General features: G+C 45.5%; 1 protein-coding gene across 8 annotated transcripts in view; it reads left to right on the plus strand.

Moving 5' to 3' along the window:
* LOC135056951 (zinc finger protein 850-like) overlaps positions 1-16,616 on the plus strand; it is a 155,141-nt gene that overhangs the window by 118,334 nt on the left and 20,191 nt on the right. The window contains exons 1-5 of one of the 8 annotated variants that reach the window (XM_063962733.1): positions 6,117-6,173; positions 6,818-6,947; positions 7,920-7,998; positions 9,487-9,584; positions 9,723-9,882. In XM_063962733.1, coding sequence (XP_063818803.1) covers positions 7,965-7,998; positions 9,487-9,584; positions 9,723-9,882 — 292 coding nt within the window. In that variant the 5' untranslated portion in view covers positions 6,117-6,173; positions 6,818-6,947; positions 7,920-7,964. The other 7 variants (XM_063962732.1, XM_063962735.1, XM_063962736.1 and 4 more) reach the window with 7 other exon arrangements.

The following is a 16,616-nucleotide window of genomic DNA, read 5'->3' on the forward strand; positions in this document are numbered from 1 at the left end:
GAGACAAGTGCTAGCGGAGTAACCTGAGAGCAGCTGATACTCCGGTACGGGTCTTTTGCTGTGCAGTGGTTACAGGCTCTGTGCACGGCAGGGGATCCGGTGCTGGTTTTTGTGCTCACAGTCTGTGAGGTCTGAGTGGGGCGTGGACAGCACCTGCTATATAAGGCCTCTTCTCAGGTTAAGCAGATGCTGCTGAATCTTTGTTGGTTAGTTAGTTCCTGAAAGTTAGCCAGTACTGTGTAGCTTTGTATTTGTTGTTGCTTACTGCATATAGGCCTTGGGATTTGGTACTACACTCTGCCAATCCAGACCTAGCAGTAAGACTGGAGTCAGTCGTTTAACTTGCTGGGGTTCTTTTGCTACTCTGTGAACTTAGCAAGTTTGCGGCTGTATTCTCAGATTTGCCTGCCTAAATCCTGTCTCACTGTGCAAGGTGTTCAGGTGTCAGTTTAGTGGCAGTAAGCTGAACCTGTGCACTGCAAGTGAGGATTAGGATTGTGGAGACTCTCCTTGTGTCTATCATCCCATCTCTGACCAAGGAGTTTACTGCCACACTCGTTGGTAACCCTTTAGGGTTTTGCTGTTGCCCTTAGCAACAGCATTTCGGGTTCTCTACGTATTAAAACACAACATCTTGCCTTTTCCATCTGAGCATTCTTAATACTAGGGAGACACCCAGTTTCTTAGCCTCTGGGCTTCTCTGTTCACTTTGTGTTTATTTTGTTACCCTATCACCTTCTGTGTACGTAATGTCATATTCCCCAGTCTGTCTGTGAGTTCATTTGTTTTGCATCCCTATCTGTTCAGACACCAGTACATTCCTGCAGGCACTGGTGTGCATAACAGTTCAGACACCAGTACATTCCTGCAGGCACTGGTGTGCATAACAATGTTTTAACAAACCCTTTTTTTTTTGGAGTCAAAATATTTTAATTCTGAAACAACAGTAAAAATTTTATAAAAAAGAATAATATATAGTGTGTTTTTGATTGTGAAGTGGTCAAACGTGACATATTATTGTTTCTTTGCTGTTATTTACATACCTTACTTTAAGGAATTATGTGTAAATATTTGTTTAAATAAGTATACAAATGGAGCAGAATTTGCAAAACTTGAAAATAAAAAGATGGTGTTGCTGTTCTTCAACATATGTTTATGTGTGCTGCGCACAAATAAAATAAAGAAAATGTATGTGGGTATGTTTTGTTTAACAAAAAAATATTGGTTGTTTAAAAAAAAATACAAAAATGTTAGGAAGCTAAATGTCATTCAGCAGAAATGCTTGTAAAGGTTATTTTACATTTGCTTCTATCAAATAGTGTGGTTGCCAAACCTCAATTGTTAGTAAGTGTAAACACAAATCGGTTAGTAAGACTCTTCGATAAAGCTCTGGTAAGAGCGAAACGCGTCAGTGCCACTGGTGACCATTTGTCTTACTCCGGGGACACTCCGCCATTCGGACACCGATCCACCGGCATGGCTTGACAGCTTCGGGTGGCCTTTGGAAGTGGTAGCGGCACAAGCAGTAGGGTGAATGGAGACGTCCGGTGCCTCCCAGCCGGCTCCTTCCAATTCAATCACTGCTGACCCGACTTCTGAACAATATAAGTGCGCCTTGGTGGTGAGCGTGGTGTGATACATTTATGATTTGAATATCTATACCGGTTTACTGCATTATTTATTCATCATTATCTATCAGAAACATATACAGTGCTTGGGACGAGCACCTTCGGGGACATTAACTCCAACCATTTGCGGGACTGTTACTAACTGAGATCCGTTATTAACCATATCAGTGCACTGATTCATTTTAGGCTGATCCACCTCTTATTAGGAATAATGAAAATTATTTATTAAGACTGAATATCATACACAGAATTTAAAGTTAATATTATGTGGGAATTTATTTCTGCCATCTAATCTATTTAATCTGGTTATGCATATCAATATATATGTGTTTTTTTGCATTTTTTATTGTGGTTGATCTTTTGAGTTTTAAAGTGTATTATACTAAATAAATTATTAAGAATATTGCATGTGTTTTTAAACATCCTATAGACCATATGGTATTGAGTGCAGAGTAACTCTATATATATCTTAACCCACACAGAGCCCTTCCAGGGAGACACAGAGTGTCACGACGCTGCCGGCCAATTCTACAAATACACCAATTCGAGAATTGCCATATGCGACGTGGGGGTTACTTTTGGCACATGGGATTACTCAAATAGCTTAGCTGTCACCAGCAAAAGGAAATTAGCGTATAAACGCAAGGTAGTCTTCGCTTCTACCTGTCACACACACACTGCAATACTTAGAAAAGTAAGTAGACATGGGCCACAAGGCCTTGGTTCATAAGAATCACAGAATCAGAACTAAAATTAGATATTTAATTTCAAGAATACTTGAGAGCTTTAGTTACAAAAAGGTTACAAAGATTATTAAGCATATTTTAAAAACACACACAGAATACAGCAATCTCAACAAATGAAAAGAAATAAAAAATACAGAAAACCTAACTCACTTACTTAAACGAACTTAGGTGGTTCTGTTTGTGGGGCAGTTTCACAGAATAACTCTGGTCATCTCCAACATATTGTTGAGTCCCCAAGAAATGCACTTTTTGTCCCAGTGCTTAAGACAGATATAGTCCTCAGCTTCATCAGCCCCCTCCCTTGGGATTTTTTAACTACTTCCCTGTTGGACACTAAACATGCACCATTTTTACATACTTGGTGCTTGGCAACAGGCAGGGGGAGGGGGTGTAGCCCAAAGGCATACTGTATGAATCTCTTTCAAAGATAGTGAGGTCTTGGGGTCACATCTTCCTAAGCCTGGAGTTGTGGATTTGAAGTTTTAGAGGTTTATGACATTAGCCAGGAAATAGTATTCCTGAACATTCCAATCAGGACATTAGGTCACACTTCCCTGGTCTATTTACAGAGCCCCCCCTGTTGACATAACAAACGAATTGGGCTTATCAGACCTCAATGTCCAGAGCTTGGCAATATCTGCTTTTGGTGTAGAAATGCAATCCCCTTTTATAACTTCATGTCAGGGTCCCAGGCCACAGATAATTTATATTTTGGGCAATTTACAATTCTGAGGTCAGCTCACAGGAGAAAATGTGATTTCCCTTTTATCAGTATTTATAACCTCTGGTCTGGTCATTGCTTTCATCCCAAACTTTATGGTCTGTAGATCTCCCAGAACCTATATGCATGGAGGTTAAATGCAGCACATTGCCTGTCAGCCATTTTGTCACATCTAAAATTAAAGAATACAAAATGATATATATACAGTAACTTGAAAACATTATTGGTGATTATTTCTGCAGGTAATCACCACACCTCAGATCACATATAGTTTGTGATCCTCCTTTCTGTATTTAAACATGACACAGAGTATAATGCAGCCCGCCACAAAGCACCCCTGTAGCTAAAGAACAAGTTTAGCTGGGTCGCAGACTAAGTATCCTTAATAGGGCTTAATACATCAAATATTGCTCCCCCCCTGCTATGACCCCCTGGTACCGTTGAGGTGCTCTGGAGTCCTTGTGGAGGAGCTGCGCTTCCCTGCCAATCTGCCTGTGTATAGCTGCAGAGGGAAAATGGCACTGGTGAGCGGCTGGATCCCCCTTAATGGCGCACAGTCTTCCCGGGTTTTTTATACTGGCTGAGGTAAATATTCTGTTCTACAGTGGGTTAAAACCCCTGTAGTGTACTGCCAGTGTGGGTATCATTAGTGGGGTATCATTAGTGGCTTCAGTTCGCCCCTCACAGCGGTCACACAGTGTCTCTGAAGCCTGGAGCGCAGCCTGCATGTCAACGCTGCGCTCCAACCCTTGTGCCGCCATTACCACCAGCGACCCACTAACGGGGATGCTGGCTACTCGCTAACCGGGACGCCGGCTACCTACTCACCACTCTTCTGACTTCTGGCTCAGTTAGTGGAGGCGGCATGCAGCGGATCTGTACGCACGCCGTGGTGGGGCTTGCGAATAGGACCCTCAGGAGCTCAGTGTCCTGTCAGCGGGGAACGGGACCATTAACCCTAGGGATGTTGGGCCGTTTTCCCCCTCTAAGTCCCAGGAAGCAGGCAGTCTGCAGAAAACTCTTCAGGAGCTTCCCAAGCGCAGGGGCGGATCTAGACATTTCTTTTAGGGGGTAGCAGTTTCAAAATTAATCCTGACTCCTCCCCTCCCTATTTCTCTTTCCCCATGCAGTCCTGCCTCCTCCCACTATAGTCCCATTACTATCTGCATCTTAACATACAACATATAACCCCCTACCTTAGAGCCTTCCGCCGCAATACCTACTCTCCTTCTTGTACCTAATGAGGGGCTGCGGGGTTGTTGGGCTCCCTCTGCAGGGCTGTTGTCATTTCTGTCCATACCTGGATATAAGATGGGGAAGAGATGGGGGGCTTTGGCGCTGGTGGTAGTGGTGCACCCCAGGCATGCCATGCAACTGCTGTTGTTGCTGTTGGTTCATTATAAATCTAGATCTAGTCCTTGGGGGCTCCAGGAAAGCTGGGAACAGGAAGGAAGGAGCAATAGGAGGTTGCAAAGATGAGGGGGGAGAGGAAGCAGAGGAGAGAGACTGAAAGAAGGAAGACGGGGTGAGCTGCAGAAGATGAGGGTACTGCTGGGAAAAGGCAGAGCCGAGAGCCAGCAGTCTACTGGTGCTGCTAAGCCCCGTTCTCTGCTGGTGGCCGCTGCTACAGCCTGCCTGAGATCGTGGCAAATTGGAAAACAGCCCACCTCCTGCTCCACCCTTCCCCCTCTGTCACCGCCTCCCACTGGCTGCTGCTGCTGCTTGGGGTCCTGGAGCCTGTCTTCTTGGACCAGATGACAGTGAGTACAGAGGCTGGAGTCTGGAGGGGTGGGCTGTACTGAGCCGGAGGAAATTGACATCACCCGATGAACAGTGTGCTCTGTGCTCCACGCTCCAGCCTGCCAATGTTACTGTCTCCATTGTCCACGCCGAGTTCCGGCGCCGGGTGCAGGAGCAGTAAGTGGGCTAGACTTCAGGCTGTGTGTGTATGGGGGTGGGGGTGCGTTCGCCCTTATCGACCCCCCCCCCTAAATCCGCCACTGCCCAAGCGTGACGGGCTCCTCCGGGCACATTTTCTAAACTGAGTCTGGTAGGAGGGGCATAGAGGGAGGAGCCAGCCCACACTGTCAAATTCTTAAAGTGCCCATGGCTCCTAGTGGACCCGTCTATACCCCATGGTCCTAATATGGACCCCAGTATCCTCTAGGACGTAAATGAAAACAGGACACCAGAGGCTGCTCCCCCTGTATAATAATAATAATAATAATAATAATAATAATAATAACAGGACACCACAGGCTGCTCCCCCTGTGTAATTATAATAACAGGACACCACAGGCTGCTCCCCCTGTTTAAGAATAATAATAATAATAACAGGACAACACTGGCTGCTTCCCCTGTATAATAATAATAACAACAACAACAACAGGACAACATAGGCTGCTCCTCCTGTATAATAATAATAATAATAATAATAATAATAATAATAATATTAATAATAACTGGACACCACAGGCTGCTCCCCCTGTATTATAATAATAATAATAATAATAATAATAATAATAATAATAATAATAATAAGAGAACACCACAGGCTGCTCCCCTTGTATTATAATAATAATAATAATAATAATAATAATAATAATAATAATAATAACAGCAGGACACCACATGCAGCTCCCCATGTATAAAAATAATAATAATAATAATAATAATAATTATTATTATTATTATTATTATTATTATTATTATTATAACAGGACACCACAATCTGCTCCCCCTGTATAATAATAATAACAGGACAACACATGCTGCTCCTCCTGTATAATAATAGGACAACACAGGCTGCTCCCCCTGTATAATAATGAAAAACGGAGAACGCAGATTTCGAATATATGTTGGAAGTCAGGTGGAACGCAAGAGCGGAAGTCAAGTGAAACGCAGGAGCGGAAATCACGTGGAACGCACAGAGCGAAAGTCGGGTGGAACGCAAGAGCGTTGTTAGAACGCAAGAGCGGAAGTCGGGTGGAACGCAAGAGCGGAAGTCAGGTGGAACGCAAGAGCGGAAGTTGGGTGTGTAACATCCTCCGAGGGAGCGGAGGCCGCGTCTGGCTGGCGGTAAGTCGGTGCTGCACATGTCTGGCGGGGTAATGAGGGTGTGTGTGTGTGACATAAGGGCGGATAGTGAGGTACATGTGACGTAATAGGTGTGATGTGATATAGGCGGGATGAGAAGAGGGGGAGGTGATGGCTGTCACCACCAGCTCCCTGCTGTCACTGTATAATGGGACAGGATAGGGGGGGGTGGGCTGCGGCTGCCCGAGCAATAGGGATAATCCCATCAGTGACCAAAGAGTTGAAGGTTATACCATAGAGATGCAGGAGGCCACAGTTACTGGTAAGCCGCTTCTCAGACACGGCCCTCAGGGTGCCCCAGCGGTCCAGGTTTTCGGTATATCCATGGCTCAGCGCAGATGGCTAAATCAAACTGACTGAGGTGCTGATTGAGTCACCTGTGGCCAAGCATGGTTACACCTACAGCCTGGACCATTGGTGAGCCTTGAGGACCTGTGCCGATGCCTCTGTTTGCCCCTAACAAACACTGAGGTCTGAGTTCCGGCGGCTTATGGGGTACACCTGATCGTAAGCATCGCAACGTTTCCCACATTTACAATGGGAATTTAAAAAAAAGTTGAGCAATTTTCTCCAGTCCTCCTCTCGCCATATTATACGGCTCCGAGAACCCATTTATTTACTTACAGGCTGGAAACATAGATAAATATCAATTCTGTACAGAATCTGACCGAGCACTAAGCAGCTGTCACTGTGTTTAAAGAACATCGAGCAGGACCTAGAGCGGGATTCAGAGGCTGACTGGAGAGGTGACTGCTGGTAATGGGACATTATACAGTATCACCGGGGGACGTGTCTGGGTGATGACTGGAGAGGTGACTGCTGGGAATGGGACATTATACAGTAACACCAGGGGATGTGTCTGGGTGATGACTGGAGAGGTGACTGCTGGGAATGGGACATTATACAGTAACACTGGAGGACGTGTCTGGGTGATGACTGGAGAGGTGACTGCTGGGAATGGGACATTATACAGTAACACCAGGGGACGTGTCTGGGTGATGACTGGAGAGGTGACTGCTGGGAATAGGGCATTATACAGTATCACCGGGGGAAGTGTCTGGGTGATGACTGGAGAGGTGACTGCTGGTAATGGGACATTATACAGTAACACCAGGGGACGTGTCTGGGTGATGACTGGAGAGGTGACTGCTGGGAATGGGGCATTATACAGTAACACCAGGGGATGTGTCTGGGTGATGACTGGAGAGGTGACTGCTGGTAATGGGACATTATACAGTATCACCGGGGGACGTGTCTGGGTGATGACTGGAGAGGTGACTGCTGGGAATAGGGCATTATACAGTATCACCGGGGGAAGTGTCTGGGTGATGACTGGAGAGGTGACTGCTGGTAATGGGACATTATACAGTAACACCAGGGGACGTGTCTGGGTGATGACTGGAGAGGTGACTGCTGAGAATGGGGCATTATACAGTAACACCAGGGGACGTGTCTGGGTGATGATTGGAGAGGTGACTGCTGGGAATGGGGCATTATACAGTAACACCAGGGGACGTGTCTGGGTGATGACTGGAGAGGTGACTGCTGGTAATGGGATATTATACAGTAACACCAGGGGACGTGTCTGGGTGATGACTGGAGAGGTGACTGCTGGGAATGGGGCATTATACAGTAACACCAGGGGACGTGTCTGGGTGATGACTGTATCACTGTGTGTGTCAGGTGTCTATAAGATGTCAGGATGTCACTGTGTATGTCTCTATGCAGGAGGGGGAGTATATAGAGGAACACAGGGGTCTGTACAAGGACGTGATGATGGAGAATCACCAGCCCCTCACATCACTGGGTAAGATTAGACTGTCATGTATTGTGGCCCCCTTTGCTTTGATGACAGCTTTGCACACTCTTGGCATTCTCTCAGTCAGCTTCCTGAGGTAGTCTCCTGGAATGGTTTTGAATTAACAGGTGTGCCTTGTCAAGAGTCATTCTGTGGAATTACTTGCCTTCTTAATGTGTTTGAGACCATCAGTTGTGTTGTGCAGAGGTAGGGTTAGTACACAGTGGACACCCCTATTTGATTACTGTTGTAAGTAATCCATATTATGGCACTAATCATTCAACTCAGCAAAGAGAAACGACAGTCCATCATTACTTCAAGACATGAAGGTCAATTGATACGGAAAATGTAAAGAACTTTGAATGTATCCTCAAGTGCAGTTGCAAAAACCATCAAACGCTATGATGAAACTGGCTCTCATGATGACCTCCCCAGGAAAGGAAGACCAAGAGTAACCTTTGCTGCAGAGGATTAGTTCATTAGCGTAACCAGCCTCAGAAACCACTACTTAACAGCACCTCGGATTAGAGCCCACATAAATTCTTCACAGAGGTCAAGTAGCATACAAATCTCAACATCAACTGTTCAGAGGAGACTGCATGAATCAGGCCTTCATGGTCAAATTGCTGCCAAGAAGCCACTACGGAGGATGAACAACAAGAAAAAGAGAATTGTTTTGGCCAAGAAACACAAGGAATGGACATTAGACCAGTGGCAATCTGTACTTTGGTCTGATGAGTCCAAGTTTGAGATTTTTGGTTCCAACCGCCGTGTCATTGTGAGACTCAGAGAAGGTGAGCGGATGGTTTCTGTATGTGTGGTTCCTACTGTGAAGCATGGAGGAGGAGTTGTAATGGTGTGGGGGTGCTTTACTGGTGACACTGTTGGTGATCTATTCAAAATTCAAGGTACACTTAACCAGCATGGCTACCACAGCATTCTGCAGCGCCATGTCATCCCATCTGGTTTGCGCTTACTGGGACCATCATTTCTTTTTCAACAAGACAATGACCCCAAACAAACCTCCAGCCTATGTAAGGGCTACCTGACCAAGAAGGAAAGTGATGGAGTGCTGCGTCAGATGACCTGGCCTCCACAATCACCCGACCTAAACCCAGTTGAGATGGTTTGGACCGCAGAGTGAAGGAAAAGCAGCCAACAAGTGCTCAGCACCTCTGGGAACTCCTTCAAGAATGTTGGAAAACCATTCCAGGAGACTACCTCATGAAGCTGATTCAGAGAATGCCAAGAGTGTTCAAAGCTGTCATCAAAGCACAAGGGGGCTACTTTGAGGAATCTATAATATAAAACATATTTTGATTTAACACTTTTTTGTTTACAACATAATTCCATATGTGTTCTTTCTAAGTTTTGATGTCTTCAGTATTAGCAATGTGGAAAATAATAAAAACAAATAAAAACTATTGAATGAGAAGGTGTCCAAACTTTTGACTGGTACTGTATACACTGTACTCAGTCACTGTGTATCTCCTACAGATGGACCCAGTAACAGAGATACCCCAGAGAGATGTCCCCGTCCTCTGTATTCCCAGGATTGTACAGAGGAGAATTACAGGATCCCACAGGAGTATCAGGTAGGTGGGATTTAGGGTCTCGCCAATATTCCAAAATTACTGTCCGTATATGATCTGTAGAGAAGCTGATATCCTATTTAATCTCAATAATATCAGACATTGTTATTGTGTTATTTTATTGTTTTTTGGGTTACTTAGGATGAATATCTGACATTTATAAAGATTAAATATATAGAGGGAGATGAAGAGACATATGTGATGGCTAATGAGGAAGAAGATATAGAGAGAGACGAAGAGACGTATGTGAGGGGTGATCAGCAGTGTGAGGAGGAGGAAATCCCTACAGATATCGGCACAGGTGAGTAATAAACACTTATTACTTATGAAAAGTGTAACCTATTCTCCTTGCTCAGTTACTACAACAATCTCTTATCCAACAGACTATTGAGTGTAATGTCCCTGCCCAGTGGGGGAGTCAGGAGCCATATTATACTCCTGCTCTCCCCTCAGATCATGTCACTGTGTGTTACCAGCCCAGAGATCTGACCAGTCTCCTCCCCACACTCTCTGGTGTATCTCATACATCAGGAGCCATCAGCCCCTATTATAATCCTGCTCTCCCCCTCACATCATGTCACTGGGTGTCACCAGCCCAGAGATCTGACCAGTCTCCTCCCCACACTCTCTGGTATATCTCATACATCAGGAACCATCAGCCCATATTATACTCCTGCTCTCCCCTCAGATCATGTCACTGTGTGTTACCAGCCCAGAGATCTGACCAGTCTCCTCCCCACACTCTCTGGTGTATCTCATACATCAGGAGCCATCAGCCCCTATTATACTCCTGCTCTCCCCCTCACATCATGTCACTAGGTGTCACCAGCCCAGAGATCTGACCAGTCTCCTCCCCACACTCTCTGGTATATCTCATACATCAGGAGCCATCAGCCCCTATTATACTCCTGCTCTACCCCTCATATCATGTCACTGTGTGTTACCAGCCCAGAGATCTGACCAGTCTCCTCCCCACACTCTCTGGTGTATCTCATACATCAGGAGCCATCAGCCCCTATTATACTCCTGCTCTGCCCCTCATATCATGTCACTGTGTGTTACCAGCCCAGAGATCTGACCAGTCTTCTCCACACAATATAATTAGTGTACACCAGTTGGGATGATGTATACCAGACTGTGATGGCCAGTATCTCAGGAGATCTTGATATTCATTTCTGCAGTGTCTATATAGCACTTTACACGATACTTATGAAATTGTGTCTTCACAGGGGTCTCCAGTGATAAACCTTCTGTGTGTGATTAGATCTCTGTGTTGGTAGAGGAACGTAGTGATTGAAGTTTTGACTTAAACTATTGCTATGTAAATACTATTACCTGGATATTCATTCTCCTATTGGAATCTCTGCACACTGTAATAATTGATGAGGGCGTTGCCACCGGTAACGGAATCACCTTTTTACAGTTATAACCTCTGTTCATCATATAGCTGCCACTACTAATGGGAACAAATGAGCATAACCTAAGAATACTAGATTTTCACAATTGTATTGCACGATGGGGACATCCTGGAGATACATCAACAGAAATTTGGTAATGGTATGTCAGAAATATATACAAATTGTACTGATTCCTCTGTAGATTTGTTCATTGATCACAGAAGCAACCTATAGATGTGTGCTCACACATTATTGGTGCGCCAAACAGCCCCTCCTGGAGCGCCAGGTCCCACGTGACTCTTCTGGCGTCGGGCGTCTTTTTTGCATCTCTTTACCCGAAAAATGTGCAATGCGTTGCCCTAGGACGTACCGCAAGACTGTTACAAGCTGCGAATGCAGCTTGCATTCTGTTTATGTTTTATGTTGTCAGTCTGTTGTATTTCTGTTAGCATTCCAGGTTTTCTTATGTACTTGTTTGAGGTACTGTTGCAGGCTGCCTTTGGTGAGTCTGTGTAACTGCAGCCTGTCTCCTATATGTATGGCCTGTGCAGTCTCACCTGTCGTCAGATAATTAGGCCATTACCTTGTGTCTGGTTTTCCGTCCATCTATATTGGGGCTTGCTCCCCTTATTACCCAGCTTGCCATTCAACTGAAGCCGGTTATAGCTTCAAGTTCCTGTATCTTGTCCCTGTTCCTTGGTGGAATCTAGAATCTGTGCAGTTAGTGCTGTCTGTTCCATTTGCCAAGCCTGTTATCACTGCACACAGTGTAATCCTGCTCTGAAGCTGGTCTCAGTCGCAGTGTCTTGAATCTCTACTCCCATTCAGGGGGGTCTGTTCCAGTTCCAAATTCCGGGCTTCTTCAGAATCCACATCGGACAGTTTAAGCTAAGTCCTGGGATATTGCATTGGTTATTTTCAGAGTTTGAGTTACCTCTTGTATTTGATTATTTATATCATCCTGTGCATTGTTGCATTTATTATCCCTTGATATTTAGTTGCTTGTATCATCCAGTGCATTGTTGCATTTATATACCATCAGGGTTGGCTGGATTAAACCATATGGTTTAAAAAAAAAAAAAAAAAAAACCACTCTGTGTTTTTTTTATATATGCTGTGACTGCAAGCTTCTTAAAAAACAAACCCTATTGTAAGGGAATCCCTGGTATTATTCCACATTCTTGTTGCTTGTGGTCTTCGTCTAAGTAAGCTGAACCAATGCAGTAAATCACACACACAACAAAGATATAGGGAGGCGAATCAGATAAGAGAGGTGCTAAATCTGCCTAGCATTAAGCTTCTCCCCCAACATTCCCATAGGACAGGAAAAAAAACACAGTTAACACTCAGTCTTAAAGAGTAAACAACACCAACACATTAAACAGGCAATACACAGAAAAACACCTCATGGTTTAATCTACATGTTTACTTCAATTCAAAACCTAAAGTATTTCCCATTATTGAACACCTTCTGACTGCTCAATCATCTTCAGCTAGTGTAGAAAGAATTTTTTCTTCTTTTGGGTTAGTTCATTCGAAGCTTCGAAACAGACCGGGAACTGAAAAGGCATCTAAACTAGTGTTTTTATTCAAAATGTTTAATGCCAGTGACTTATCCAGTGCTAATGCTTAACTCCTTTTTTTGTGTTTGTGCGTTTCTCTGAGAAGTACTTTTGCATGTTTTAATTATAATTAGTCTAAAATTGGTTTTAATGAAAGATTTCAAATAATTAGAATCAGAATCGGGTTTATTGGCCAGGTATACTTGCGTATACTGGGAATTTGTCTTCGGTTTGCTATACAACAACCAAGTAGGTAACAGATAAGCAAGTGGGGGCAAGTAAAGTCATACAGATAGATATACCGTAGGGACACAAGTGAGTTACATGTACGTCTAGTCAGTCAATGTTCAGGAGTTCAGCAGGCGGACCGCTTGGGGAAAGAAACTTTTGAGGCTTCTGGTGGACCTGGCGGGGACGGCCCTGTAACGCCTGCTAGAAGGAAGCAGGTTAAACATGCTGTGGCTGGGGTGTAACTGGTCCTTTACTATCTTCGTTGGCCGCTTTTTAGCTCTGGACAGGTACAGGTCCTGGACTGAGGGAAGGTTGGCCCCGATGATCTTCTCTACGGTTCTGACCACCTTTTGGAGCCTGCATCTGTCCCTCACACTGGTGGAGCTGTACCATACCAGTATCGAGGAGCACAGTACCGACTCCACAATCGCAGAGTAGAAGAGGAGCAGAAGCTTCTGAGGGATGTTGAACTTCCTTAGTTGCCTGAGGAAGAACAACCTCTGCTGCGCTTTTCCGACAGTGGCGTCGGCGTTGGACCCCCATTTAAGGTCCTGGGAGATTGTGGTCCTTAGAAACTTGAAGGAGTCCACTAGCGATGCCACACTGGCAGTAATCATTAGCGGAGGTGCACTAGATGACTTCTTCCTGAAGTCCACTATCATCTCGACAGTTTTGAGGGGGTTGAGCTCAAGGTTGTTGTGGCTGCACCACTAGGTCAACCGGGTCTACTTCCCGTCTATAGGCCGATTTATCCCCATCCTTGATGAGGCCTATGATGGTGGTGTCATCAGGGAATTTGATGATCTTTACGGATTGCGCCTTGGAGGTGCAGTCATTTCTGTACAGGGAGAAGAGCAGGGGTGAAAAGATACAGCCCAGAGGGGCGCCTGTACTAATGGACCACGCTTGAGAGGTGAATTTCCCCGCTTTCACCACCTGTGTCCTATCTGTCAGGAAGTCTACTATCCAGGAACAGGTAGCTTCTGGGACCCCTAGGCGAGGTAATTTGGGGTGGAGGATGCTGGAGCCGATTGTATTGAAGGGCTAGCTGAAATCGACAAACAGGACCCTCGTGTAGGTACCGGGAATGTCTAGGTGCTGTAGAATGTAGTGCAGGCCAAGGTTGACTGCATCCTCAACACACCGATTCGATCGGTAGGGGGTCCAGGTCGGGGCCAGTCACAGCCTAATAACTTTGGATTGTTAATGTTAAAAAGTATTAAAACATGGTTGATCAAGGTTTCTAATACATAGCAATGTTTCACAGTATTATAACAAACAGGATTACATTTTTTGCAGCGGGGTACACTGTGATTCCACAGGGAATTACATCGGAGTGTAGAGTTGGATCTTGATCCGAGGCACCAACAGGCTAAAAGCTTTGACTGTTCCCAGGATGCAAAGCGCCGCCTCCTCTATATCCCCGCCTCCAGGCACTGGAGCTCAGTTTGTAAGTTGGTGCCTGCAGTGCAGGCAGATAACAGGGAGCTAGGCAGCCCTGAAAAAGAGCTTTTCAGAAGATAGAAGACTTCAAGGGCCGCAGCACAGGCACTTTAAACTGCTATATGTCAGTCTGACATATCATGCTGCGGCTCCCTCACCTCCCCGAGCGGCACTGTATACTCCCGCGCCCCGGTTGCCAGGTACTTACTGCCGAGGGCTCTTGTTTTCCTCAGGGCACACACACTTGCCGCTGCTCTCCAGGATCGCGTGGTCGCATTATAGGGAGAAGGTAAGAGGGTCTTCCAGACGGGACCCGCTGAAACCGCGATCCGGCGCGGTCTCTAGGAGACAGGCCGCGCGTACTGGCGTGGACACTGTGGCCGTACAGGGACCCCACTAGACCACCAGGGCAAGGGCACAAGTCAAATTCCATATAAATCAGTTTTAATAGGCCCCGCAGTACCGGTGGTGAAGTCCAGCAAGGGGATAAGGCTCTGGCCTGTAGCCCCTCCCCCAGTCCCTGGGCACCATTTAGAGTAAATGTTCTCGCCCTGGAGCTGCATCTCTCTGTCTCCCTCTCTCCCTGTCAGTGTTTGGGCGCCATTACACACATGTTGCGCTGACTTTGGGACTTGGGGCAATGTCTCCTCTGTAAAGCTGCCTGCATCATCAGCGCTGTGCTTCTACAGGACACTTACATAGTCTACATGTCGTTTAGACAGTGTTAGTTAAGAACAAGCGCATACTTCAGGGTTATTTAGTACAAGTCCCCTGTGATATACATCTAGTCTTTACTGTGCGTTGTTTTTTAAATATATATATATATATATATATATATCTACATAGCTTTACTCAGTAGTCCAGTGCAGTTTTATTGTTGTTTGTAATAATTTCTGCATTGTACATGTGACTGTGTGTGCCAATAGCTGTTGTGTGATCTCTATTCCGTGTATCTCACACATATTGCTATCCCTATAGTCTGTACCCTGTGGGGGGCTAAGTGCGTCATGGTCCTCATATAATATAGTGTTTCACAGGATATACTACTTTGGTATTTTTCTTTGTGTTTTACAGTCACCACATACCTCTTAAATCCTGTGTTTGTGCTCTGCTTTGCAGTCACACTGTACAGGGTTTTTTTTTGTCAGGTACTTTGTCTGCTTTCATTGTACTATTACAGCCCAAGGTTACGCTTACAAATAATGTCTGCTAAACAGGGTGGTAGATCCATGGCTGATCCTGCACCATGCAGTGCTGACGCCATCTATTACCCGGAGGAAAACATAGCAGCTGAGGGTTCAGGTACTGGGGCTTCTATACCCCACAGTCAGTCTGCAGCAACGGGGGCAAATCAAGATCCACCTTGGGCTGCTTTTTCTAATTTACTGACTGCGCTACTAGCTAGACTTGCGCCCCCTATGGGACCTGTGCCATAACAGCAAGGACAATATGTGGCTGTAAATCTACCGTCTGATTTTCCTGTTAATGCCAGACCGTGTCTTTCATATATTATTACAGCCTCTCATTATATTCAGGAGGAGGCATCTGATGCCGGTGTCCTGGCGGCCAAAGCGTCTAATACGTCCTTTCTGGCTCGCCGGATTCTCTGGTTGCGGTCCTGGTCTGTAGATCTGGACTCTAAAAAGACCTTGGAGGTGATCCCTTTTAAGGGAAACATACTTTTTGGGGAAAATCTCAACAAGATTGTTGCTGACTTGACATCAGCTAAGACTATATGCCTGCCTAGTACTACTCCTTCGGCTCCAAAGGCTAAAAGTACTTCCTTTCGGTCCTTTTGACCTCCAAGTAAAGCAAAGGGTCAGGCGTGCCCGAAACAGGCTCGCACTTCCAAATCCACTAAGCCCAAACCTAAACGTGCCTGGGCTGCCCGTCAGCCTGCTTCCAAAACAGACAAGCCTGCTGCATGACGGGGCGGGCCTCTCCATTTGGTCGTACAATCTCTCCTGGACACAGGAGTGATAGTGGCGGTGCCTTTGGCTCAGAGAGGCAGGGGGTACTATTCAACGCTGTTCCTGGTCATGAAACTGAATGGGTCCTCCTGGTCCATTCTCAACCTCAAGTCTTTGAACAGATTTGTGAAAGTTTCCAAATTCCGTATGGAAACTCTTTGCTCTATTGTTCTGGCTTTGTAGCCCAAGGACTATATGGTATCCCTAGACATACAGTATGCTTACCTGCATATTCCTATTGCTGTGTCGCATCAGCAATACCTAAGGTTTGCTATTAGCAACCTACATTTCAGTTCCAGGCCTTACCTTTTGGTCTGACCACGGCTCCACAAATTTTCACCAAGGTCATGGCGGTTATGACAGCTGTACTCCGCCGTCAGGGCATCAGGATCCTGCCGTATCTGGATGACTGGTTGATCCTGGCGAATTCAC

This window comes from Pseudophryne corroboree, chromosome 3, assembly GCF_028390025.1.
Source record: "Pseudophryne corroboree isolate aPseCor3 chromosome 3, aPseCor3.hap2, whole genome shotgun sequence".
Taxonomy (NCBI): domain Eukaryota; kingdom Metazoa; phylum Chordata; class Amphibia; order Anura; family Myobatrachidae; genus Pseudophryne; species Pseudophryne corroboree.